Here is a 24,645-nt window from a genome sequence, read left to right as displayed (position 1 = left end):
CACTGATTTGCCTTAATAACCCTGTACATTCTTTTCTTCACAGACAGTTAATGTATATGTGCAAGAGGGAGGAAATGATTCCATACCTGTGAAAGTGCTGAACTGTGATACCATATCACAAGTAAAGGAAAAGATAATAGACCAAGTCTATCGAAATCTGCCGTGTTCTCAGTGGCCAAAAGCTGACAGTGTAGTTCTTGGTATGTAGTTACTTCTGATACTATATTGAACAGGTCAGATCTGCTGTGTGACTTTGTATTTTCTGCAAAAATGTCTATAAGACGATTTTATTGCTTGGTTATGGTTTGGTTTGGTTTTTTTAAGCTCAATTCATGTTCAGCTGAATGCAAAAATACAGCAATCTGAATATGCTTTAATTTTTACAGCAATCTGAATATGCTTTAAAAATTAATGTTTTCTTATGAGTTAGGTTTTTTTGACTCCTAAAGTTTTGGGATACTGTCATCAGCATTGCAAGAGCCTGTTAATGACTATTGGCACAAATGAATTCATGTCTGACAGAGTCAGTATCTCAGGTACTAATTAATGTGATAATGACAGCATGGATAATTAACTGATGGAGAAGTAATGATGCAATTTCAGAAACTGGTACTGATTTTTAGTTGCCTTAATGATGGTTATTCAAAAGAATTATAACTTACAGGAACTGCACTTTTAGGAGATGATGTACCACTTAGTCTCTGAAAATCATCCTCCTTGAAGGCTTTCAAAATAGCTGTTCTCTTCTTGACAAAAAAAAAAAGGAAATAGTGTTCCTTAAAAGGCCTAATAAACTCAGAACTAAAGCTCCAACTAATATTTTTTTCAATATTTTCATTACTGCATTAATGTGAAAGTAGAAGATTGAATTCTTGCACTTCAGAAAATCCTAGTAAATCCCCTAAAAATGTCTTTTCTATTTCATGAAATCCTACTGTTTTGAAGTGATAGCAGATCTCATTATGTATATTTATTGAATTCTATGAGAAGGAATTTATGTTTTTATGGAAGACAATCTGAAGTCATATGCATGGTTAGGAATAATTCATGCAAACTTCTGTAATAAAGACCAAATAATTAAGCAATAAAAAACACACATTGGGGCATGTGCTACATTACTTCTTTTGATGTTCCACAATGTGTCAGTGGGTCTGTAAAACTTTCTTGGAGTAGTTAGTTTTGCACATGGTTAAAAACTGTTTTTCTCACTTTAATTACCCCTTAGAATGGCGTCCAGGTTCCACTGCACAGATTCTCTCAGACTTGGATTTAACATCCCAACGAGATGGCAGATGGAAACGTATCAACACACTAATGCACTACAATGTAAGGCGTTTCAAAAATGTTGTTCACATCTGTCACCTGTTTTCTTGTAATAAATAAAATATTTATCTGTTTATAGAGAAATTTCAGTGGTACATACAGGTTGCCCAGAGAAGTTGTGGATACCCCATCCCTGGCAGGGCTCAAGGCCAGGCTAGATGGGGCTCTGAGAAACCTGGTCTAGTGGAAGATGTCCCTGCCCATGGCAGGGGAGTTGGAAATCTTGACGGTCCCTTCTAACCCAAACCATTCTATGATTCTATGATAAAGAATCAAAAGAAGAACAAGGGTCTGGGTCTATTCAGTAAAAGGTTTGGACTGTGAAAGGCTGGGTCTAGATATTCTGTATTTTATATAAAAACACAAAACCTAAATGCCAGTACCTTGGTTTCCTCAACATTGAAGTATCCAAATCCAAATTCTGTTTTGAACATTCAACTTTTTGCTGGGTCTCATATTCATTTTTTCTTTTCTCCACCACTTCTTACCCCTGAGAATTGTCTTTGTCCTTGCTGTGCTGCTAAATAGATTTTGAGTTGGTCTGGTTTGTTCAAAAGCCCAATCAGGAGAGCAGATGTTGGCTTTGTTGTATTGTCCGTTTTAGGTTTCATACTGTGCACTCTACCACACACTTGCAATCCACTTATCTTTCCTTTTTATGCTATTGCTTTCTAACAGTTAATCCTGATAGGGAAAGAGATTGGTTTATTTTTCCCTGAGAAAACAGGCAGGTCTGATTCTTCATGACAAACCCCATTTTTGTCCGAAGGGCACCCACACCATGAGGAACCACTTAAGCCTCGAAGATGCCCCTTATATTTCAGTAATCTCACAGGAGGTGTTGATGGGATCTTAGAGAGTGGGAGGGAGTCTGTTCTGCATTGCAGAGCCAGCTGCCCAAGAAGCCTAGGAAGGTTAGCATTTGTCATAGATTCCCTGCAACCAATCACAGAAACCCCAGTTTACAGTTTAAGAAAGAGGTTCAGTAGCACGTGGTTCTTTCAAAGAATATCTCTGTGTTTCTATTTTCAAAGGTCCGAGATGGTGCCACGCTCATCTTATCAAAAATGGGAATTTCCCAGCAGCCAGAGGATAATCAGCAAGATGTCCCAGGGGAAAGTAAGTGTCTTCTGGCTTCCCTACTTCCCAAGATGACCAGATGTCCAAACCCAGAGAGTGATGCTGCCATTTTGATTTTGTTTACCAAGCACTTCCATGGAGTTAGATATTCCCTACCAGACTATATAGGGTTTATTTGTTGTGTGTTACCCACTGTACATTTGCACTGGTTTTCTTTGCCCTCATTATAAAAGTATTAAACCCTAGGATTTTAACCATAATTGCTGTGAGTCCATACCCCAACTTAATAGAAAGCACTCTTATTTAAACATTTCCTTCCATATTTTGTTTTTCAATCACACTACATCTATAGTCAAACTGTACATTTCATCTTCCCAGAGCTTTATCTCTTTTTCTCCTTTCTTCAGCCTTTACTCACATTCCTCTTCAAATTTATTTCACTTCTTATTAGACTGAGAATTAAATGCGGTGTTCTAGATGAATCACAGTGGAGACTAGCTCCCCTCTCTGTGACATAATGAATCGGATGTAATTTTTTGTAGCATGTCTTACAACTGTGCTGCCTTGCAAACTCATCTCTGTACCTTCCGATTTCTGTTTCACCAGCTATGCTAGCTTGTTTTTTCCCAGGGCTTTTTAGCTGACTTTGATCATTCCATGCATTTTGTCTCTTTATTAGATGCACCATTTTTCACAATTCCTTTGCTCTTTTTGAGGTTTTCAATCCTCTGTAAGTGAGCATCAGGAATTTCCTTGTAATGTTTCTTCTCTTTCACATCACTAATGCATCTGCTGCTTAATTCTTGTATTGCTGTCTGCTAGAGTACGCTGGACTTCGCAACACAGAAGACAACCTGTTAGCTTGCAACCCATCTTAAAAGCTTTTACTTTTGTGTGTTAGTACTCTGTCTAGATCAATTTTCTATATTTCAAAATATCTTGAGACACAATATCCATTACAGCCGTGAACAGTCTCAGATTTTTATGGCAATATTTACTTGTGAATATGTGTTCTTTGTCACATGTATTTCCTTTACTGACTTCAGATGTTCAGTTTCTCTGGGTTGTTTTTTTTTTTATCCTTATATTCAGATATTTTAAATAAGGTAGAAGTTAGATTTATGGAACAATAATTGCTGAGATCATTCTTCCTCCCATGAACTCATTTGATACGCTTTTCTCTCTAGCACTGATTGCAAAGGCCATTACTTCACCTAATAGTTTCATTCCTTTAAACAGATTTACCGATCTTAGATTCAATATGTTTTGAGGGCTGGGCAGTTAAACAGGTTGGAAATAATATGCCAGAAATGTACATTTTTCAAAAAGATGGGTCTCAGCTGATAGCTCTGACATATATGGCTATTTAGCAGAAAGGTTCAGATTTTCATTTGTTTTGAGTGTTGGACAGGAAATTAAGATGGGCAGAATTACTTACTGTTTACTTTTTACTCTGTCCTCCTGGATTCTTTCTTTTTTTGCACCAGAAAGAAGAGTCTTCTAATGGTCATGTCTACACTGCTGCTGCTGTCCTCACCCTTTTACTCCAAGTGCCTGGTATAGGTGGCCATCTGTGACTGTTCTGTCACAGCACAGGCCGACCCAGCATGTTAACTTAAAAAGCCATCCAGTTTAATATAGAATGCAGTGGAGTGCAGCCAGGCAAGGTGCTGATTCCTAGTCCCTGTTCAGTTTGGTTGCACTGGTAGGTTGGGGCTATGGTCACCTCACCTCTAAATGAGTGGAGTGGACTGTGAGTGGAGCCTGGTGGTGCCCCTAACTTGCTTTGCTTTCTTGATGTAGAATAGTGGTCAGCCTTCTGTTCTGTACTGCTAGTCTTCACCTTCCTCACCTCTCTACCCCTGTGGCAGGCACTAAAGGACCAGATCACATGTTTTTCTTTTTTTCTTGGGTTAGTTTTTTTTTTCCTTTCCTCCTTCTCTGCAATTATATCATTCATTATGATTCAGTATGATGAAGCTCTTTGAACAAGCATTAAATGTACTCCAAGGTGAATTCATTACTTATCTGTGTGGCATACTAAATTGAAAAGAAAAGCAGACTTCTGGGGACAGTGCTGTCGCACAAGGGCTCTTGTATGTTAGAGAAAAGTCTGCAGAGAATTCAGATCCCAAAGTATCGAGTGCTAACAGCTTCCACCGTGTTTCTTCTCTACACCTGTCTTGCACCATGGTAGTGTACAAATTTGGGAATTTGAGATTACAGTGTTTCATGCCAAGCTACCCTGCTTTTTTTAGCACTGTAAGGTCCTATCTGGTGCCAACTCATTCTGTTGGAAAGCTATAAAATGTTACAAAGCTGATACAAAGTGAGAGCCTGCTGTGACCACGATTTGTGAGACACTGTGTATAAAAGGGAGAGGAGAGGATCAGAGCCTTCCCCTCCCACATATGCACATTTATATGGCACAGGGATTTACAAGGTTTGAATAAACAGGAATCCTATCCTGACTATGAATGAGGCTTGTGACGAAGTGGATTTCCCTTTATTCAGTCTCATTAACTTGCACCTTTTGCATTGAGAAGTGTCAGCTGAAGCCATTGACTGTCAGCCAAAGTACGAGGCTTTGCACCAACCAAAAATGTAAAACCATGTTCAGAGATGTTGCTCTAAATCCTGGCATTGCTTCTGTGCTGCTTTTATTCAGAGCTTTTAACAGGAAGACACTGGAAGCTGGAGATTGCGACAAATTAAATGCAACATCTTTTGCCTCTGGAGACAATAAATGTAGTTACTAATTTGTATCAAAAAGGAGAACAGTTCCAGTGATTTCATACTGGTATTTCTGTACTGAACTATAAACCAAAACAACACATTCTGTTATTTTTTTTTTCCTGATATTGGGTTTTGGTTTTTTTTTTGTTTGTTTTGTTGGGCTTTTTTTTTCCTTTTTTAATTATGAATAAAAATAGACACAGGGTTGCAGATCAGAAATACTAATTAGCAGATCTGTTAAGGCAGCCTTTCCTTCATCTCCATGGAACAGTATTCATGAGGTAGGGGAGACTGGAAAGAAGATAATTTGCTGCAGGTCACACTAGAGGAAAGGGGCTGCATTGCCTATTGTTTACATCATGGTTCCTACCACTGTAATTAGTCAGCACAGTCAATTTTTGCCATTAACACTCCCCCAACACCCCAATAATTATTTTATATTGGCCAAAGAATGCCTAAGGGCCAAGACAAAGAGCTCAGGGGAAGCATTTGACACCCTGGACACAATCTTCTTCCTACTTACAGCTTGATGCTTAGTGTGACTAAGGAGATAGAAAGGAGGTATTTTCCCCTATATTTTATTTTCTTCATTTCCTACTTTCCCATTGAGGAAAATATGATCTCATAGAACTGTTATTTTCTCTTAGCAACCATATTGCTAACATGCTTTGTTGGTCCACATTCTGAATTTCTCTTCCTCTTTCTTCTTGCTATTTATAGCAATGAAGTGAGATCTTCGGGTTGCAGTAGTTCAACTGGTTGAGCTGTAGTCTCTTGATCCTTACTTTCCTATGAAATAACTACTATTCCAATAGTAACCAATTCTGCTGTTGCTAAACAAACACAGAACAAACTCAGCTGCATGTAAGAGCCAGTGATCTCAGTGGAAACCCCTTTAGCTGTTTCCTCTTCTGTCCAAAGTTAAACTGGACCATATAGCATCAGGAGGGCAAAGAGAGAATAAATTCCTTTGATTCAAAGGAGGAAGCATGAGTGTACCAAACAACTGACATAAGGCTGGAATATAGTTTCTGGTCTAACTGTATGATTTGATCTCTTAATTTCCAAAAGTAAATAAAAGGGATTGCAAAAGAAATTCCATAGTTCATGCCCAGTGGTACTCTTACTGTATGGGCAGATGATTGCCATGAATGGCATCTATTGTGAAGTCACAACTGCTTCAAAATAAACTGATAGCTTTTATTTCTTCTGACTTCATTCACATGAACTTCAAGTTGAATTAAGGCCTCTCAAAGGACAATGTGATTTAATGTGGGATTTATATTTCTTCCCTACCTTGTTAAAAAGAAGTAAATGTCCCAGAAGACTGCATAACTAATGCTTTTCATGAGAATATATAAAGCAAAGTATATTCAAGCAAAAGTGTTGGCTTAGCCAGATTACTCTTAAATGTTGTTTTCCCCTGTGATGTAAAATATTGAATGTACATGCAAACTGGGAAATTCAATGTAGCTGTTGAGGAACTTGGTTAATTAACTATTATGGTCAAAGATAATGCAATTAAAAACTGATATTTTGTGCTGTAACTGGGATTCAGTTATGTTAGAGGCGCATATTAAGGCATAAAACTTAGCAGAATGCAAAATAATTTGTACAGTGGGGCTGAATCACAATTTTTATGGGAAAAATAACTTCCATATTTTTAAGATGTCAATGATTTTAAATGTACTGATTCAATGACTTCCACTGGAAAAGCACCATTGATTGTAGGGACTATGCCAAGTAGATGCAAAAGTTCAGGAATTAAAGGAAGAACAACCAAAACCAAGAGATTTGAAAGTGACACAGAAATCCTTTTCAAGGAATATTGATGGCAAGTTAAAACAATTTTATCATCTCTTTTAGAACTGTCTGTAACAGAAGCTCTTTAGGCATGGAGTTTGTCTGAAGAATAATGTGATGCCAAAGTGCAAAACTGCTTTTATCCACTGTGTGATCGTTTGTGCAAGCCCCAGCACCAGGTGCAGGGCCAAGCCCCAGGTAGCACAATGAGGCACTGTAACCATCCATTATCATCCAAGTGCTTACTCCTGTTTTTGCTTTATTGTTAACAGACTTGATGTGAGTCTCTCCCTCTGGTTTAAACTATGAATACTGACAAACAAATTTTTTAAAAAATCTTACTATAATGTATATGAATTTGCTTCAGTCATTATCTCTGGCTGCTGGAGTTCATGTCGTCTCAGGGATGTATTTTTCCTCCACTCAGCTACAAAGTCAAATGGTGCTTATCAAATGTTGATAAAAGGAAGGTTTGAACTTAGGTACCATACTTTGACCTCAGCAACTGGGGTAAAGATGTGAATTGTAGTGATGTTACCTAGAAATGTAATGGTGTTACCTAGAGAAAAGGTTGTACCAGGAGTAGGCTGCAATTTGTATTTCTGTGGTGGTTATGGGGTCAGACCTAGCTAAGATTCTATAACTTGATCATGTCTTTGAGAATTCACAAAGAAGAAAATAACCTAATTGTGTGAACCTCAAAACATACATATACTGTGTTTACATTACTCTCGTGATTTAGGAAAGGTATTATCCAATTTAGTCTTCTACCACTCCAAGCCATGCACTGCTTGTTCACTTCCCCCTCCACCTCCCCCTCCCCTGCAGTGGGATGGAGACACAATGGGAGACACAAAAGGTAAAAATCATGGGTTGAGATAACAACAATTTACTGGAAACAGCAAAGAGATGAGAAAAGAAAACTCATGTCAGCGGATATAAGAAAAGAAGCGTTATTGCTCACCATGGAAACCCCCAACAATAGACAGTACCTGACTGCTCCCTCGGTTATGCTACTCCCACTGCTTCCTCCAGACTGAAACTGGCATTACCCCACTGCTCCTCCACACTTACTTCACTGGAAGGACCCCCTTCTCCCCAGAGGAAACTCTCTTCTCCCCACCTGTGACAATGACATGAGGTGATACAGAACCTCCGTGTCCCAGCCATGACTCCTCCTGGCTACTGCAAAAATTATCCCTGTCCTGGCTTGAACCAGGACAATGACCAAATAGAAATTTTCCTATTGTGTTTTTTCAGCTCTGTGCCACTGAACATTTAGTACTTGAGTTGTATATGTTGGACAGGAACAGAGTAATCTAGATCCCCTTGGCAAGAGGACACGTATGATAAGGACAGGGAACATGTATATATGTATATGATTACTTTTATGTTGCTGTTTTGGGATTGGGTGTTTTTATAATTATTGCAATTACTGCTTTTAGGGCATGCACTCCTGGAAGATGAAAATAAGGTTTGGCATCTAGTCCGGCCAGTGGATGAAATGGATGAAGGTAAATCAAAGCGGGGCAGTGTGAAAGAAAAAGAGAGGACCAAAGCTATTACAGAAATCTACCTGACCAGACTTCTTTCTGTGAAGGTAGGGCTCAGATGTGTTGTAGTTACACTTTACTTCTACAGATTTTGAGATACAACTGAGGAAATAGGTAGGGCTCAGATGTGTTGTAGTTACACTTTAATTCTACAGATTTTGAGATACAACTGAGGAAATAGGAAGGGCTCAGATATGTTGTAGTTACACTTTACTTCTACAGATTTTGAGATACAACTGAGGAAATAGATGCAAATATTAGTTATGCGTTCGTCGGCAGTTTGGAATATGTGTCATGTACATACAAGCTGGTGTTCAAGGCTTCAAGTGATTAATATGCCCTGAGGAACATTACTGAGAAAGAGATAACTTGCAGCTCCTGACCAAAGCTGAGAGCCATGATTACGTGATCGTTAAAGGAAGATTTTCCTTGCAAGACAAAGATGGGTATTCTGCTCTGTGCCACCTGTTTAGATAACACTTTGTTGTGTTTTCTTTTGTACTGAATGCTTTATAGACTCCTATATTTCCTGTTATATTTCCCTGTTCTTGTATGTGGTCAATGTTCCAGTAAAACCCCCCCAAAAAAGTTTCCATATAATAATAGTCTTTTTAGAGTATTTTTAGTGCCTATACTGCAGAATTGATAATGAGCAAAATAATTTTTTGAAATATTTCTCCTTGGAGAAAGAATTAGAATTTAGAATAATGTGTTTCATGACCACAAAGTCAGGCTCCTTTTGTGAAAATGAAGTCAGTCTGGCTCCAGCTAAGGCCAGTTGTCCAAGCGTGGAAGTGGATATAAAGGAAAGTCTTTGGATAGATGACATAGACTCAGGAGGAAGAGCCAAAAAGATGCTTGCATCCCTTTCTTCTGTTAATAAAGCCACTGTTTTGTATTCCCAATAGCCATTTTATAGATTATTACCAAGTCTGAAGCATTACTGACTCATAAAATGTTGGTGAGGTGTTACAGCTGAGATCACAACGACCCCTCAGCCCTGGGACTTGTGTGTTCTGGCTGACAGTAGAATGTCTTAGAGCTCCTTGCCATCTGGGTCCCTTCCCTGTTTCGAGGCTGTCAGCTGGAGTCATGGTTGAAAACAGGATGCAGCCCTTCAAAAGTGTCTGTAGGGCCAATCAGTTGACTGGAGATGAGCTCTATGTGGCCTCAGCAGGATCCTCTCTAAAACAAGGGGATGGTCTCTGAGGTTACCATTACTAAGATCCAGGTAGATGCTGGAATCCAAGAACACAGTCCTTCTGGACACCTCACTCCTTGGGCTCCGTGAGATCTCATGAAGCTGAGTCAGATTGGATGTCTGATAAGGCCCATGTGCTTGCCCTTGAACAAAAAGGGCAAATGCTCACTGGTACTTCTTCCTCTCAGTCTCTTTGTAAAAATTGCAGTGTTCTGCTGTCAGAGAAACTGGATGTGGAAAGCTGCAAAGCCATAAAAAAGTGGCTAAAAATTATTTTATGTGCACAATGATCCTGAATGTAGCAACCAATTTCTGCTTTTTCTGTCAAGCAGAAGGTACACTCTTCTGTGCAAACCATAGGATCTCTGGTGAGTCTAGAAGATAAAATTGTACTTTAGAAGGTCTTTCCTGTGTTGGCAGTTTACAAAGTCACTGCTCTAAGAAATTGTTTGCTTTTTGTCACTCTTAGCACTCAGGATCAGTGACAGCAACTGGACTATGTCCATAGGAATAAAAGATGCTCAGTTCAGCTTGTAACACAAATGTAACAGATTTTTTAAAATTTGCTTTAAGGGTACACTTCAGCAGTTTGTAGATGACTTCTTTCATAGTGTGCTCAACTCAAACCATGTGGTGCCACCAGCTGTGAAGTACTTCTTTGACTTTCTTGATGAGCAAGCAGAAAAACATGACATCAAGGATGAAGATACCATTCACATCTGGAAAACGAACAGGTACGGTATGAAAAGAGGCATGTATTGTGGAGAAATAAGGGTATAATTCCCAGGTATATACTAACACTCTTACCACAAATCAAAGTAAATTTCATTTATAATCCTTAGAATTTTAAATGAGATAATATGTTTGTGTAATGAAAAACCTAGAAGCAGCAAAAAATGAAACCAGTTTATCTATGGGATTGTCACTGGCAGATTTACCATGTTTTACTTTTTGTCTTTCCTCAGAGAAGAGGAAAGCACAAGAGGTAAATGGGACTAGATTTACCTTTCAAATCATAAAATCTCATACGTACTACTTGATAGTTTCTCTGACCACGCATACATCCTTCCTTGCTCTTTGGGGCACTCAAGACCTCATATGAGTTTTTCTGAGAGATGTAAAGAGTTGGTGTTCAGGCATGGAACCCAGACAAGCTTGTATAAACATTGAAATATAAAATTAATCACTGTTGTGAGAAGATGAAAATGCAAAGCCTATACTTAATTTCATGTGATTTTCTTGTAGAATATTTAGTGTGTAAAAAGGATTATTTATCTTTTTCCTTGCTTTGTAGCCTGCCTCTTAGATTCTGGGTAAACATCCTGAAAAATCCACATTTCATCTTTGATGTTCATGTTCATGAAGTAGTGGATGCTTCCTTGTCAGTCATTGCACAGACTTTCATGGATGCTTGCACAAGAACAGAGCACAAATTAAGCAGAGTAAGTGATTTGCATTCTACATCCTGACTATGCTCTTGCCTGACGAGACAAAGGGCATCCTCACAGACAATACCCATTCTCTGAGGAGATACAGCCTTGATAGTTTCTTTTTAGTTTTATAATGAAGTTAACATTTCACCACTTAACAGGCTAGTGAACTGTCAGTATTTCTGTGTACTCTGCCAATTGATACTATTGAAAAAGGAGAAAATAGCAACTGCTTTTATAAAAAGCATGTTTAAAAACTCATTATTTCAGGTCTACCAATAATTTATTATCACCTTGCATTGATATGTTTGTAAAATTCAGCAATAATATCATGTGTAAATATCATCTTTTTATTAAATAATCTATCTATAATCTAATAATCTAATACTATGTTAATAAGTATCCAAATATTAATATCTGTAAAGCTCAAGTGTATGTGAATATAAAGGCTTGATCTTACATTCTTGACTTTCTTTTGCTTCCTAAAAATATTCATAAATAACTAATTTTTTCTGTATTCTAAATTTTTCAGGATTCTCCAAGTAATAAATTACTTTATGCTAAAGAAATCTCTAACTATAAGAAAATGGTGGAAGAGTAAGTATTAACTCTTTTCATGGTTATTCCATTGTTAGGATTTTAGGCTTATGTAAGAGGAAAAGGGAATGCTGATATAGTCAAAGTCAGCTGTCAAATATTAAAAATTTTACACCCAAATATTTAAAGATCCCCTTGGTGGTGGCATTGGCAGAGTTGAAATGGAGCTCTGTTAGAATCCAGTGCATATTCTTGTCTGTACAGACAGATGAATAGATTTCTTCAGGAGATTAATAGATTTCTTTTTTCTGCAGTCATAGTTGCTACCCACATGAGCTGTCTAACAAATGCTGCACTTCCATAACTCAGTAGAGACCAAATCCTGAAAACATTTTCAGAAACATTTTTTTTTCTATGCTGTCTCTGACTTTATTCATTTGCTATTTGGAAATTCTGTTAATATCATGGAAGATCTGCCACAGAACAAAACTCTTGCCAGTGCTAAGACCTAAAATAATCCTTATCTGCAATTATAGATTTTTTTTCTGTGGTACATTCCTGTAAAATAGGGTAAGATTTACCTCTACTGCAAAAGTACTAATGCTGGAAGGCAGGATTACTGAAGGAATCATTGTTCTGTTATGGTAGAGTATCTCGTGTGTCAGTAAGGAAGCATGTTTGAAATAATGGCAGAATTACCAGAAAGGCACAGTTTATTTTACTAACTCAAAATCTTTTTTAAGTTACTACAAAGGTATTCGTCAAATGGTGCCTGTGAGTGACCAAGACATGAATACTCATCTAGCAGAGATTTCTAGGGTAAGAATATAATCCATTTTCTTTTAGTGAAAGTGGAGCCAAGTGTAACACTGGTTTTTGTTGTCTTCTCTTTCTATCTCAACAAATGGGGTTTTTTGTATGTGCAAATATCAGATGAGTTATTTCATAAATACTCCTGTTCATTATAGTTGTGCCTGTTAGACCTTTGAAATGTTGATTATTGAATGGAATCAAGAATCCTTATTGTCACTATTCTATCTGAGTTATGCAGGGAATAGAGCACAGTGTTTGGACTTTTTACATCCATTGTGGAAAAAATATAGCACTCTTGAACTGTGCTTTCTCTCCACAGCATATAGAGGATTTTTAGCATTGATCATACTGAAAATGAGTAGTGACTGAATTCACAGTTCTACCACAGCAAAAATTAGATTCCAGAAATTAAAGAAGAGGCATTAACATTAAGTACAGGATATTTTAGAACTGTCTATACAGGGGCAATACTTCTGCTTTATGCAACATGTGAGAAGTTCATCATGTGCTTGCTCAGTGGCAGATTCTGCATTGTAGGTTATTTGGGTTACCTCAGGTGGAGAAGAGCAGAGTGTGGTAGTTGCTATCTGGGATTTCAGTTGGAGACGGGTGTAACAAAGTCATTACAAAACCTGCTTCAGTCGTGAAAGAGCCTGTCTGCTCTGCAGCTCAGCTCAGCTCAGGCAGGCTCTTGCCTTTGAAGCACTCTATTTAACTTGGAGAACCCGGAGAGTCCCTCACCAGTCCTAAAGATGTTGTTTAGCCTGAGCAAGAAGGCAGTGTATTTACCAGCTGGTTTGCTCATTTGCTTAATTTTGTTGAAGAGTTCTTAGCGCAAGGAGGATGTTTGGGGAATTTTTTGCGGTTTGTTTATTTCAGTGCCCTTAGGACCTAACATTTTGCAGATCAACATCCTCATGAGAGCATTTCTATTTTCAGTCATTCACTACAAAACTCATCTGCAGTGACATTTCATTTTACAGTTCACTTTATTTATTACATAAATTGAGATGTATATAAAATTAGAATGTTTGGTGATTAAAAGTAAATTCAATATAATGTTTTACCATCAGCAGGATATGTTCTTCCTTTCTATTTTCATTATAAATTATGATCAAAATTAATATGGAAGGAATGATAGAACACTGCAAATTTTGACCAGCTCTAAAAGTGACTTTTATAGAGCAAGGGAAGATGGATGTTTCTCTGCTGCTTTATCCCTAGGGTAATCATTTATGCCAGTAGCAATATTTTGCAATTCTTCATTTTCTTAACTAACTTAAAAGACTAAAGGCATAGCTAGAGACTTGAATCCTACACATCTGAATGAAGAACATCTGTTCAGACAGGTAGAGCACATTCACTAAATAGGTCATATGTGTGGAGGCAGGGGGAAGATAAGGTAATGGAAGGGTTATTTCCTGCTTCATTTGAAGTCCTTTCTCTCTCTCTCTTCTCACCATGTGCCCCACCCCCCCTGCCCCCCCACCTACCTTTCAATCTTCATGTTTCAGGTGGCATTTTCCAAGTGTACATGTGGTCATGATATTGAGAAGTTACACCTTTTCTGTAGTGAGGTGTGAATAATTTCCAGGATGTAAAAAGAGCTGGAGAAAGGGCTTAATATCTCAACAATATGTAGACTGTACTGAGTAAATGCTTTAGCTTTTCACACCCATACTGCTAACGGATGTTTGTGCTGTAGCCTGTGGTTTGCCGTTCAGAGTTCAAAATATCTTCCAACTCCAATGTTAGGAGTTGTGGGCAGGCTGGAAAAATACCAGAGGGAAAGTCTAGATCTAAAAATCACCAAAGAAAAGTTTTCTCACTCCTTTTCTCTGCCCCAAGTGACATTTAACAAAAGTTAAACACAGAGCTTGCATTTGGAAATCTGGTCAATTGTACCCAATAGTTGTGCATGTGCATAAGTTTCAGCTGTGTGTGATCCTATTTTGACATGTTTGCTGCCTGCTTGTGTTAACAGGCACATACTGATTCCTTAAACACACTTGTGGCTCTACACCAACTCTACCAGTACACTAACAAATACTATGATGAGGTAAGTTATGGCTTTTGTTTTCAGACTTTATTATCAATGGTAAAAGGTTATGAAAGCTAACATTAGTCTAAAGGAGTGACTTCTGAATTTCACTGAAAAATCAGGCAGAAGCAATGCTGAACAAAATCCTTGCAGTTATACACCCTGCTTGGCAATTACACTGGTCAAGATAATGTCCTTATAACTGACCAATTTCATTATGGCTATCTGGTTTTGGTAGGGATAGTTTAATGGATAGTTTATCAAGATCTGAAAGATAAATAGATTTAAAAATAATTTCTCTTCAGTTCTACCATCCTAATAAGTATATAACAATGTCACCCAGCAAAAAGTCATCAGAGCTATATCAGGTTTCAAGATAGTGTGCTTTTTTATTAGCAAAAATCCATTAAACTTGTTTTGTTTGTAGGAAGTGGAGCCATGACCTTTTTATTAGTTAAAATGCTCCTTAAACTTCTGTGCATGGTACCATCCCTGTTTTGCCATGCCAAGTGAAGTGCCTGCCTATGGTAAACCAGAGTAACAGTTGAATGTAGCCTGATTCAAAAGCAGGCTCACAGCTGCAGTTTAAAAAGTTTCTTTGGTTTTTCACACCCTGTGGAAAGGGGGACAAAGAATATCCCAGAGTAGCTGGGCTGTGGCTATGGCTCTCCAAACTTAATCTGAAAACAAAAAGAGAGAAGAAAACTTTTATTCAAAGGTTTCCATGGAAATGAATGCCTCCAGAAAACTCTCAGAATTAAAGCAAGTAAGAACAGATGCTGAATCAAAAAGGAGCACATTACATGTGAGCTCTATTCGTTTAGTCTTGCACCTCAGCACAGCTCATGTTTTCACTCACATTTAGCACTAAAGACAGAGTTGCATCTTCACTGCAGCTGCTTTATACAGGAGCAGCCAGCCTGTCACAGCTTTTAAACAGATGCAAGCAGGGAAAATCAAATCACCCTGAGAAGTCTTCCAATGATGGTCAGCGGGAGAAGTAGACAGAGGAACGTAGGCCAACCCCATGGCATTCCCTCACCCCTCATCGCCAGTGCTAAGCTGGCTTTCAGCCCCTTCCCAAATCTGTCCGTAGTTTGACCTCTTACAAAAACACTCAAGAACCCTGAATGACAGCTAAACTGTAAATCCCTTATTCATCCACACCTCAGGCAGAGCCACCAGCCTGTGGGACTTCATCAGTGACAGGCCAGCACACCCCAGTACGTAGCTGCAGTTCTTCCCTTCCATGTACATCACTGTGTAACAATGAGGTGCATCTGATGAAAAGGCTGCTAATTCAGAATTGTGGAGATAATCTGTCAAGAACCATTCAGTAAAATTAATCAAGCTTATTTATTTTCCATGAAAATGTTTTAATTTGCATAAATTGGAACATTTTGCAGCTGCCCTTGTCTTTATTACTGACACAGTGGTTCCCAGCATGTGCTGTACCTTCTGCATCTCTGCAGGGCTTGACAATGACTAAGTGGGTACATTCTAATTGTCCACATTTATATGAAGGATATATTCACCAGTAGAGATAATCATTAATTATTTAGTCTAGATTTGAGGAGTTACAGCTAGATATAATTGTTTAAATTAAGGGAACAATATCAAATTAAATCAGGCCCAGTTTAAATACTGCAATAAGTGTTTATTAAGGCTGTCTTGTAAAAATATTTTCACGCCTTAAGAACAAATTCATTAAAATAATTATTTCTAAACAAATTTACTCCAGTGTTGGAAATGCAAACATTATACCAGCCCTTCAAAGTGAAATTATTGGCTAGATTGATTCTGACTGCATTAATCTCCATTGTCAGTGATGTTCAAGAAGTAATAAGAACCACAGGTAGTGACAGGCAAACTCCATTTTTCCATCTTTGTACTTGCAAGTTTATATAGTATTTAAACAGTGCTAAAGGTTTCTGCTTGATTACACTGTCAGACTTATATTAATAAAGCCAGTTGTAGAAAAGGAATGGTTTTGTCACGTAACACATTTTTCTAATGGAGAAATCTAATAGCTGGTGGGAAAGTTTTCCTAAAGGATGGTGGAAATGAAAACCTTTCAAAACCTTTTGAATTTGATCTGGGAAGCCCTAAAAACTCTATTTGAAGAAAAGCCTTCTCATAACAGCTGACCTTTACTGGCTCTTGTTTTCAAATCCCTTGTGTCTTAAGAGTCATATCCTCTTTTATATATTCCGTACTGCAGAGGCTGTGGGATTCTGAGGGCTCCTCTGAGGAGCCATTTGCTTCCCTGAACTGTGCTGTGCTGGGCCAGAGTCTTGGCACTTCTTGGTGAGAGCCAAAAGGGAGCTGCTGGCTCTATTCCTCATATTGCCTACAGACACAGGAGACCTTCTGTTGTCTTACCACATGCCTGTGCATGGACCACCCAGGAGCTGCTCATAACTACAGCTCCTGGGGATGGGATATAATTACTGATGGTAAATGACCCTTAAGCTTTGTAGGGTGCACTGTATGTAAAAGCACTCTTTCCTAAATAGCTCTAAGGAAATTCCTCCCCTGCCTGCTCCATCTTGGAATGTAATATTTTACAAGATAAAGTACTACCTGTTAATTTGCTTGTATCCCAACATAATGGGAAACATTACAGCAACTTAGATAAAGTAACAGAGAAAATAATTATTACTGTCTTTGTGAAAAAACAGACCATGAGGCCTAATAGATGGACTTTGGTACAGAGTGAATGCAAAAGACTCTTTACAACCAAAGTAGTATCAAACACTTGGTCTATGACATGTATGAACTGTGTCATACATTTTAAGCTAAATTATTCTAAACTTTCTGTGTTTATATCTTCCAGATTATAAATGCACTTGAAGAGGATCCAGCTGCACAAAAAATGCAGCTTGCCTTCCGTTTACAGCAAATAGCAGCTGCGCTAGAGAATAAAGTGACTGACCTTTGACTCAAAAGCCGCAATAAAGAAATCTGATCTGAAGATGTTCAAATTCATTCTTCCTGTTAAGGAAATAGTGTTCTATTTTTTAATGTATAATTACAACTTTAAATGAAAGATTTCATGGTTTTTTGATAGCAGAGGTGTAATGTAAAGAATTTTTACTGTAAATTATGCTTCTAATTAAAAGCTGTGTTGTGTGTAAATGAATCTTCTGTGGGAAAGAGAGTCCTTTGGTTGGGGGCAGGGTGGGGGGTGGAAGAAGAAAAACCTATCATTCATTTGATTTAGTAGAATCTGAGACATCAGCATTTAGAATTCATTATGCAAGTAAATTCAATACTATAGCATCCTTTCTACCTTAAGCAATATTTGTACTAGGAAAACAATAACATACTCAGAGACACATGCAATATCCCCTTTTATTTTGATAACTGGAAACTGACTTCCATAGAGCTCTAAAACTTGGTCTCTGCTCATAATGAACATAGAGAACAAAGTGTCTGATTTCTCTGCAAGATCTAAAAATGGGATTTGCTACCACACATGGTTCTAAATTTAATTATTTATCTCAATGGTGATGCACCCACCACAGTTGGCTGTGAGAGAAATAAGAGTAAGGTCAATGTAGAAGAGTTCTACTGATGAAGTCTTGTTCGGTTCAGAAATCACTGCAAAGAAGTAATCAGTCCTTAAAACTTTAAAACTCTTTGTTATTATTGTGAGTTTTATGATATATGCTAATGTGCCTTACTTGTACTAATTCTGTGAATCTGATGAATGGTTTTGTAAAAAGAAGCAGATCAGAAAAATAAGTATTTATGTGCTATTGAATGACTTTTGTGTGAAAAACATGACCAGCAGAATGCTTGTAATTAGCTGCTTGCCGAGAGTGTGCTGTTTAACATGATTATGTATAATACCCTATTTTAGAATGGTTCTGATGATTTTTTATTTGAATCTTGGAACTGTCCTAGAAATACCATCACTTGTTTTTATTGTATCTGTGATGTAAAATACTACTATGATATTGGAAAAATCATATACCCATCTATTGAAAACCACTCAGTCAGTTTTGAGCCTTGGAATGCTGCATTTGATTGAATACACACTATAATCCATAGCAAAGAAAATTGAAATAACTTGTCAGAAAGTGTGTGTTTACAATATAGGTAAGCGCCGTACAAATCAAAAAGTTAGGTACGTTCTTCTTAAATTGCTGTATTGCACATCAGAGAACTTTACTTCTCTTTGTCTTTCAAGTTTTTGGCAGTAAAGTAGCATTTTAATGAAGTGCTGCCATCTGTACTCCTTCGTTCATTGTCCTGCCAAGCACCCAGACTCTGCTGACTCTCAGCAAGCTAATGCAGTGTCTGCCGCCCGCTCTCCCTGCCTGGTAGGTTGTCACACACTGACTTTTATTGTCTGTTGATATTTTTTCTCTCCCATTTTGAAAATTTCCTAGTATTTGTCAGTGGGCCTTTCCTTCAGTTTCTGAAAATCAAAAGCCTCACCAGAACTGGTTTCCTGCCCAGTAGGCTGTGAGCAGTTTTTTTTGTTTACTTTGTACTCGACTTCTTGCATTTGTCTATAATCATTCCTGAACCTGCCTGGGCTGTAACTTATTTTATCCTGTTTAGGACTGAGCTATAGGACTTCTACAGCAAGGTGCTTTGCCAGTTATTCTTTCATCTACAAAGGCATCCTAATTTCATGGCTAATCTGTTTCTTTTTCATTATTTGTAAATCCTGTTAATTGTAAATCAAATACAATGTTGTTTTTTCCACCAAGTGTCAGTGGATCTTTATTGAAACTGGGGGGGATGGGTGTTGAAAGGATTTGTAATGCACCCTCTGGGAGTGATGGAGCAGCAGGGTCCATCAGTCTGTGGTTGGAAATGGAGGAGCGCCGCACATCCTGCAGATGGAATGCCTGACATCCTGCCCTTTTTATTGGCATTTGCTCTGAAAAATGAAAGTACTCTGGAGAGGCAGGGATGTAGTGCAACATACCAGAGTGAGGTCTTCTTGCCTGATGTATCCTGGGACCTGAAAGCAAATTAAAATACAGTCTCAGCAGCATCTCTCCAGAGAGACCAGAAAGCCGTGCTTGAGGAAGTAGGGCTTTCAAAGGGAACAATATATGTCCCCCATCACCAGTGACTTGACATAAAGCAGTTGCAGGCTGCAGCTGTGGGATGCAGCAGTGCTCTAGCTGGATCCTACCTGTGAGGCAACTGGCGTGTGTGTCTGCTGGCATGTGCCAATTCATCATGGACCCATTAGTTATTCTTGGTGCCCTTTTCTCACATCCTGGGAAATTTGTAGGCTATCAGTGCTGCAGTGCCACCTGCCAGGGAACACAGAGGCAGATAACTTTGCCTCTAAGCAGCTGCAGCTACAAAGAAACTTCATGCCAGCTCTTCAATTTCTTCAAGTCCCCTGTCCTGAAAGCACAAAGTTGGAATTTGAACTGAAGAACTGAGCTCATTTATGTTATTATTTCCCCTGTTGGCTAAGCTTTTCCAGTGCTTGTTTTTCCACTCTGGTGCTCTGTTTTGTTCAGGCCTAGTTTTTGGTTTTAGTTTTCGTTACATTTTAGGAATCTGATTCTTAAAACCTTCATGCTCCTCACTTGGTTTCTGCTGCTCCTGACACCTGGTTCATCTACAAGATAAAAGGAAAAAGCTCACTGGGGGTCTCCCTCCTTTTCACCCCTTCCTCAGCTCCTCTAAGTGGCACTTCTTAAAGAACAAGAACCTTCTGGCTGCCAAACAGCAATCACTTTACTCCATAGCAGCAGCTGTGAGCAAAGTTCCTTTGCTTAGACATCTCCCAGCCCAAGACTGCTGGTGGTACAGGCACCACCAGCAGGTCTGAATCCCATTGCTGACAGCAGTCTCTCCAAGGTCTTGCTTGCCTCCTTACCAGCAAACATGCAAATAGAGATCTCTTAGGATAGGACAAGGTCCCTGCACCTGCTTGTTTGATATGTAGTAACTCACCCAACTGAACGGGAATGGGGTTTTTTTATCTCTGGCCAGGAATTCACTCTCTATTCCTTAGTGCCAGGTTTCCCTCTGACACCTTACTCGTTCTTTTTGCTGCTGTCTATATGCAATAGATTTATAAGCAAGTGGTTATGGGTGGAGAGGACCTCAACTAGCTCACATATGTGAGGCATTCATGTCTCCTGAAGATGACTTCTCTGATCAGTCTGTTAAACCCTACCCCCTTCTGTACCCTGCTGTGTTGGATACATTTCTCAGCCTGCTGAGTCCGAGCTGTATTTACATGCACTCTCTAAAGTTGGCCTTTCTGGTAACCTTTTGAAAATAAACAGAGTCATCACTATAAACAAAACCATACACAGAATTCAGAAATTCAAACTGGAATTCATAAAGTCACAAACTGTTGTAACACAGGAGGATTTTTAGCCAGCTGCATAAAGACTTAAAATGGCTCTGAGTTTGAAATTCATCTGTCCCGGACTTATCAGCACTGATGAGTTTTTGTGGCCAGTACTTTACCATTCCAGGTTCTCCAGCCTTATTAATAACACAACCATTTTCAGCTATAGTATGGCCTTGATGATATGTACGTACATGGCCTAAAAAAACCCAGTCTCTGAATCTGATCGGGAAACCCCTCTTTTACATGCTTCCTAGGGTTCCAAAACCTCTATTTATCCTGATAATTGTTCTAGTCAGGATTCCCATATGCACATAAGCATGTGGTATAACAGTTCTGTGAGGTGCTCCTTTCTAAAGAATTTGATCTTGAGCAAAGATTGGTTAAGACTTTTCCCAAGTCTGTTGTCTTATCTTAGAAAAAACTTACAGAGGAAATTGTTTGGGTGTTTTTTCCTTTTTATCTCTGTCTAGAGATACTGTTCAGAGCAGTAAGACAGTCAGCTTCAGAGGTTTAAAGGAAGATGTCTACCTACCATTTTTCTACCAACCACTGACTTGAGTCCTGTGTTATTCTGCCTTACACTATGAGGAGCTGAAATTTGGCACTTCCAGTCACTAGAGTTGATGCAATGGAAACGTAAGCACTTTTGCCCTAGTGACTTGCTTTCATCCCTCAATACAAGCTCAATACAGTCAAACTCTACGCCTGAAGCATTCCAGGTTCTCCATCACACAAAGCTCCTCTCTTAGTTGTCTGTTTTGCCAGATCTGCCTGGAGCACAGGATTCCCTGGAGAATGAATGACAGCAGCACATAAGCTATAATGATCAGTGGGTTTTTTTTCTCAGACTCTACATACCTAGTCTGTGGTTTTTATTTTGAGAAACCCTCCTTCAGTTGATGAATGATGAGTTTGAAAGCTGGAATTGTAAACTAGATTTGGTCTTTTAGCCTCCCTCTTTTGTTAGCGTTTGTCTTGATGGGGCCCAAAAGTGATGGTGGAATTCTTGGTGTTTGACAGTTCCTGCAGAACAGAAGGAAAAGAGACTTTCCAGACCCACAGTTACAAGGAAGTATTCAAAGGTTTTGCTTTCTTTAAATGGTGTCCCCTTTTGCCTCAGTATCAAGGAACATTTCTCCATCCATTAGAGAATAAAGTGGTTTCCCCTGTGCAGGCTTGTAATAACCATCTATGCTGTGAAAGATCACTGCTGTTGTACCAGACAGTCAGTCCTGACTTCTGTCTTGCCGGTGCATACTGCTTGCTGCTGCATGTCATTACCAAATAGGACAAATCCTACTGTCATTCATTGCCAGGCCATCAAAAGCTGTTTCATTTACCCATGTATTCCTGTTTCTCTGCTGCTTCTCAGATAATTGCCATCTGAACCAGAAGAGAGTTTGAGTGCTTTCCTTCTTTTTTTAAGCTTTTAAAGAACCTATGTGTCTTAACAGATTGGACACTTCAGAAAGAAACTATTTCTTCAGTGGGACAGAGGACAATAGATCTCATACAGATGTATATGACTCATCTTAAAAGGAAATAAAAATCCCACCATGAACCCCACACTGTGTTTTTGAAATCCTTTATTCAGTGCTCTAATTCTGAACAATGTTTTTGGCTTATTTAATTGTTCTCAAAATTGAATGTTGAACAAAACTCACTTTTTTCTTTTAATCTACTGTAATAAGAAAGGAGTGAAATGAAAAAATGTATTCCTTTGATACCCTTAATCTTTTCTCTCCTGTGGCTATGCTCCTATTCAGTAAGAGATCATACTTGCTAGTTGCAGAGCCTGGACACCAATCCATGGGATTTAAAACAAACCCAAATCCATGTTTCGTGCAGCTACCGAGGATGTTATTTGGAATACTATTATCATGGGTCTGGCTGCTCTCCTCATCTTCCTCCATGTGATCCTTCCTTGTGTGGGTTTTCACCTTGTGTTTCAGTGGCACTTTCTGAACCACAATGCTACATTCCTCTGAAAGCCCAAGGAAGGAAACAATCACTGCCTGGATTAATCATGCACTTTTCATCCCCAAAGCACCCCATGGGCATTCAGACCCTCCCAGGCTCATCTCATTGGAAAATTACAGAAGTGTATTTTTTTGTGCTAGAGCACACTACCTTACTGAAACATAAAACATCTCCATCTAAGGTAAAAGACCTTTATTTTGTTAATAATGTACTCTACCCATACATTACTATTCACATCCGATGTGCATATATTCACTTCTGATGTATGAATGGTCCTTCTTAGTTGGTCTGAACTCCACCTAAACTCTGCAGCACTCTATCCTGGACTGGTGGCTGCACTATACTAGCCCTAAACTCAAAAGTGACATAGATATTAACATCATTTCACCTTTAGACGAGTCTAGATTTCCACAGCTCATTTGCTTGTGGGTGTTTAGCCCTATTTCTTCTTTTACTGAACTAAAGTTTGTCATGTGAGGCTGTTATATGGTTATGATATCCAAAAGTCCCATAATGAGGCCTTAATGTCCAGCAAAGGGAACAGAAAGACTGCCATCATTTTCACCAGCAGCAGGCTCTTCTGCTCAGCTGTCAATGTATATTCCACCCTTTATTTTAACATGGCCTTATTTTGTTTCCTTGTGCACTTGAAGCAGTTACAATCCTCTATTTGTATTCTGGCACATTACTGCTGGAGATGAGATCATCCATCTAGGTTTTGTGCTATTTTGGAACTACAGGTTTGGTATTTAATAGGGTCATGCCCTGGTGAGCTTACTCCTCTTGGAATAATATTCGGTAGAGAGTTGTGTCAAGTTATGGGTTTGCTGGCTGTGTGTGAAGATTCATATGCTGATTGCTTTGACCTGCCTATCTATAGTAAGAGCCTGTAACTGCCCAAGTACTATTATAGCTTTTGCTTTAAGTTACGGTTGTGACTTTATCTTTCTTTTCAGTGAAAGGAAGATTAGAAATGTTTTGTATGGCATTTAACTGGAAAAAGTTAATAGTTTAGCTGCATCTCTTTAAGAAAACAGGGAGAAAGGGGATGTGACGTCCTTTCCCTGTGAGGTGGTTTTGGACTATTCTTTTCTAAAGTTAACGAAGACAGTGATGACAAAGAACACTTGAGCACTACTGTCACTGACAGACATAAGTTTCTATGTGGTTAATCATTCATGTCAACTAGCAGGGCAAGTTTTTTTAATGCAGAGCTTGAATTTCATTTCAATCTGTGCTGTCCATCATTGTCTCTCTTTAGCAGATTTTTGAGATGACAGCACACACAATGTATCTAAGATTAGATTCTTGCTTTAAATATTTAGAGTCTGAATCACATCTATTTGTACTTCATTCCAAGGTTGAAGTACTGTGGCAGGACACACATTCTGCAGTAGTTAAAACAAATCAAAGGAGCACTGAATTATTCATTTTAATCTTTTAACCAATTCCTCTTTGTGGGCCTGCACCCATGTGCTGCTTGGGGTAAGCTAGGGATCGCCAGCTGGGCTAGTGGCTCTGCCCTACACACAGGGCCCTTATGGCTATTTCCCCACCTGCTGGGCTAGCTAAGGGCTAATGGTTCCTGTGGTTTTCTAGGAACTGATTGAGTCTAATGAATTACAGGCTGGGCTTTGGTTAGCACCTGTTTAAGTCAAACTGCTCTCACACAGGTGATTTAAGATTGTCATCAGAAGATTTGCTCCACTAGTGATGACCCAACTGGCATGTCTACAGCCAAAAAATTTCTGTTAACTATCTGCTGGGAAAGGATGCCAATTTTAGCCTCCTACTAGCAAGTG

The 24,645-nt window shown here is 38.7% G+C and overlaps 1 protein-coding gene and 1 long non-coding RNA gene across 7 annotated transcripts in view; one reads left to right on the top strand and one right to left on the bottom strand.

Annotated features, from left to right (window-relative positions):
* The window catches only part of PLXNB2 (plexin B2), a 252,434-nt gene extending 233,198 nt beyond the window's left edge, over nucleotides 1–19,236 (top strand). For all 6 annotated transcript variants that reach the window (XM_068189818.1, XM_068189813.1, XM_068189816.1 and 3 more), the window contains 10 exons: nucleotides 44–200; nucleotides 1,226–1,326; nucleotides 2,358–2,442; nucleotides 8,388–8,542; nucleotides 10,270–10,430; nucleotides 10,991–11,138; nucleotides 11,659–11,723; nucleotides 12,407–12,482; nucleotides 14,461–14,535; nucleotides 17,354–19,236. In XM_068189818.1, coding sequence (XP_068045919.1) covers nucleotides 44–200; nucleotides 1,226–1,326; nucleotides 2,358–2,442; nucleotides 8,388–8,542; nucleotides 10,270–10,430; nucleotides 10,991–11,138; nucleotides 11,659–11,723; nucleotides 12,407–12,482; nucleotides 14,461–14,535; nucleotides 17,354–17,458 — 1,128 coding nt within the window. In that variant the 3' untranslated portion in view covers nucleotides 17,459–19,236. The remainder of the gene's footprint in view (nucleotides 1–43; nucleotides 201–1,225; nucleotides 1,327–2,357; nucleotides 2,443–8,387; nucleotides 8,543–10,269; nucleotides 10,431–10,990; nucleotides 11,139–11,658; nucleotides 11,724–12,406; nucleotides 12,483–14,460; nucleotides 14,536–17,353) is intronic.
* On the bottom strand, nucleotides 17,836–22,709 carry LOC137473816 (uncharacterized). The gene is made up of 2 exons (XR_010999001.1): nucleotides 21,407–22,709; nucleotides 17,836–19,799 (listed from the first exon to the last, which is right to left on the bottom strand). It is a non-coding gene; the product is annotated as an uncharacterized lncRNA (long non-coding RNA).
* Between the last annotated feature and the right edge of the window lie 1,936 nt (nucleotides 22,710–24,645).

This window comes from Anomalospiza imberbis, chromosome 5 (genome assembly GCF_031753505.1).
Source record: "Anomalospiza imberbis isolate Cuckoo-Finch-1a 21T00152 chromosome 5, ASM3175350v1, whole genome shotgun sequence".
Classification (NCBI taxonomy): Eukaryota; Metazoa; Chordata; class Aves; order Passeriformes; family Viduidae; genus Anomalospiza; species Anomalospiza imberbis.
The sequence above is the reverse complement of the archived record's forward strand: the minus strand, read 5'-3'. Positions and strand labels throughout refer to the sequence as shown.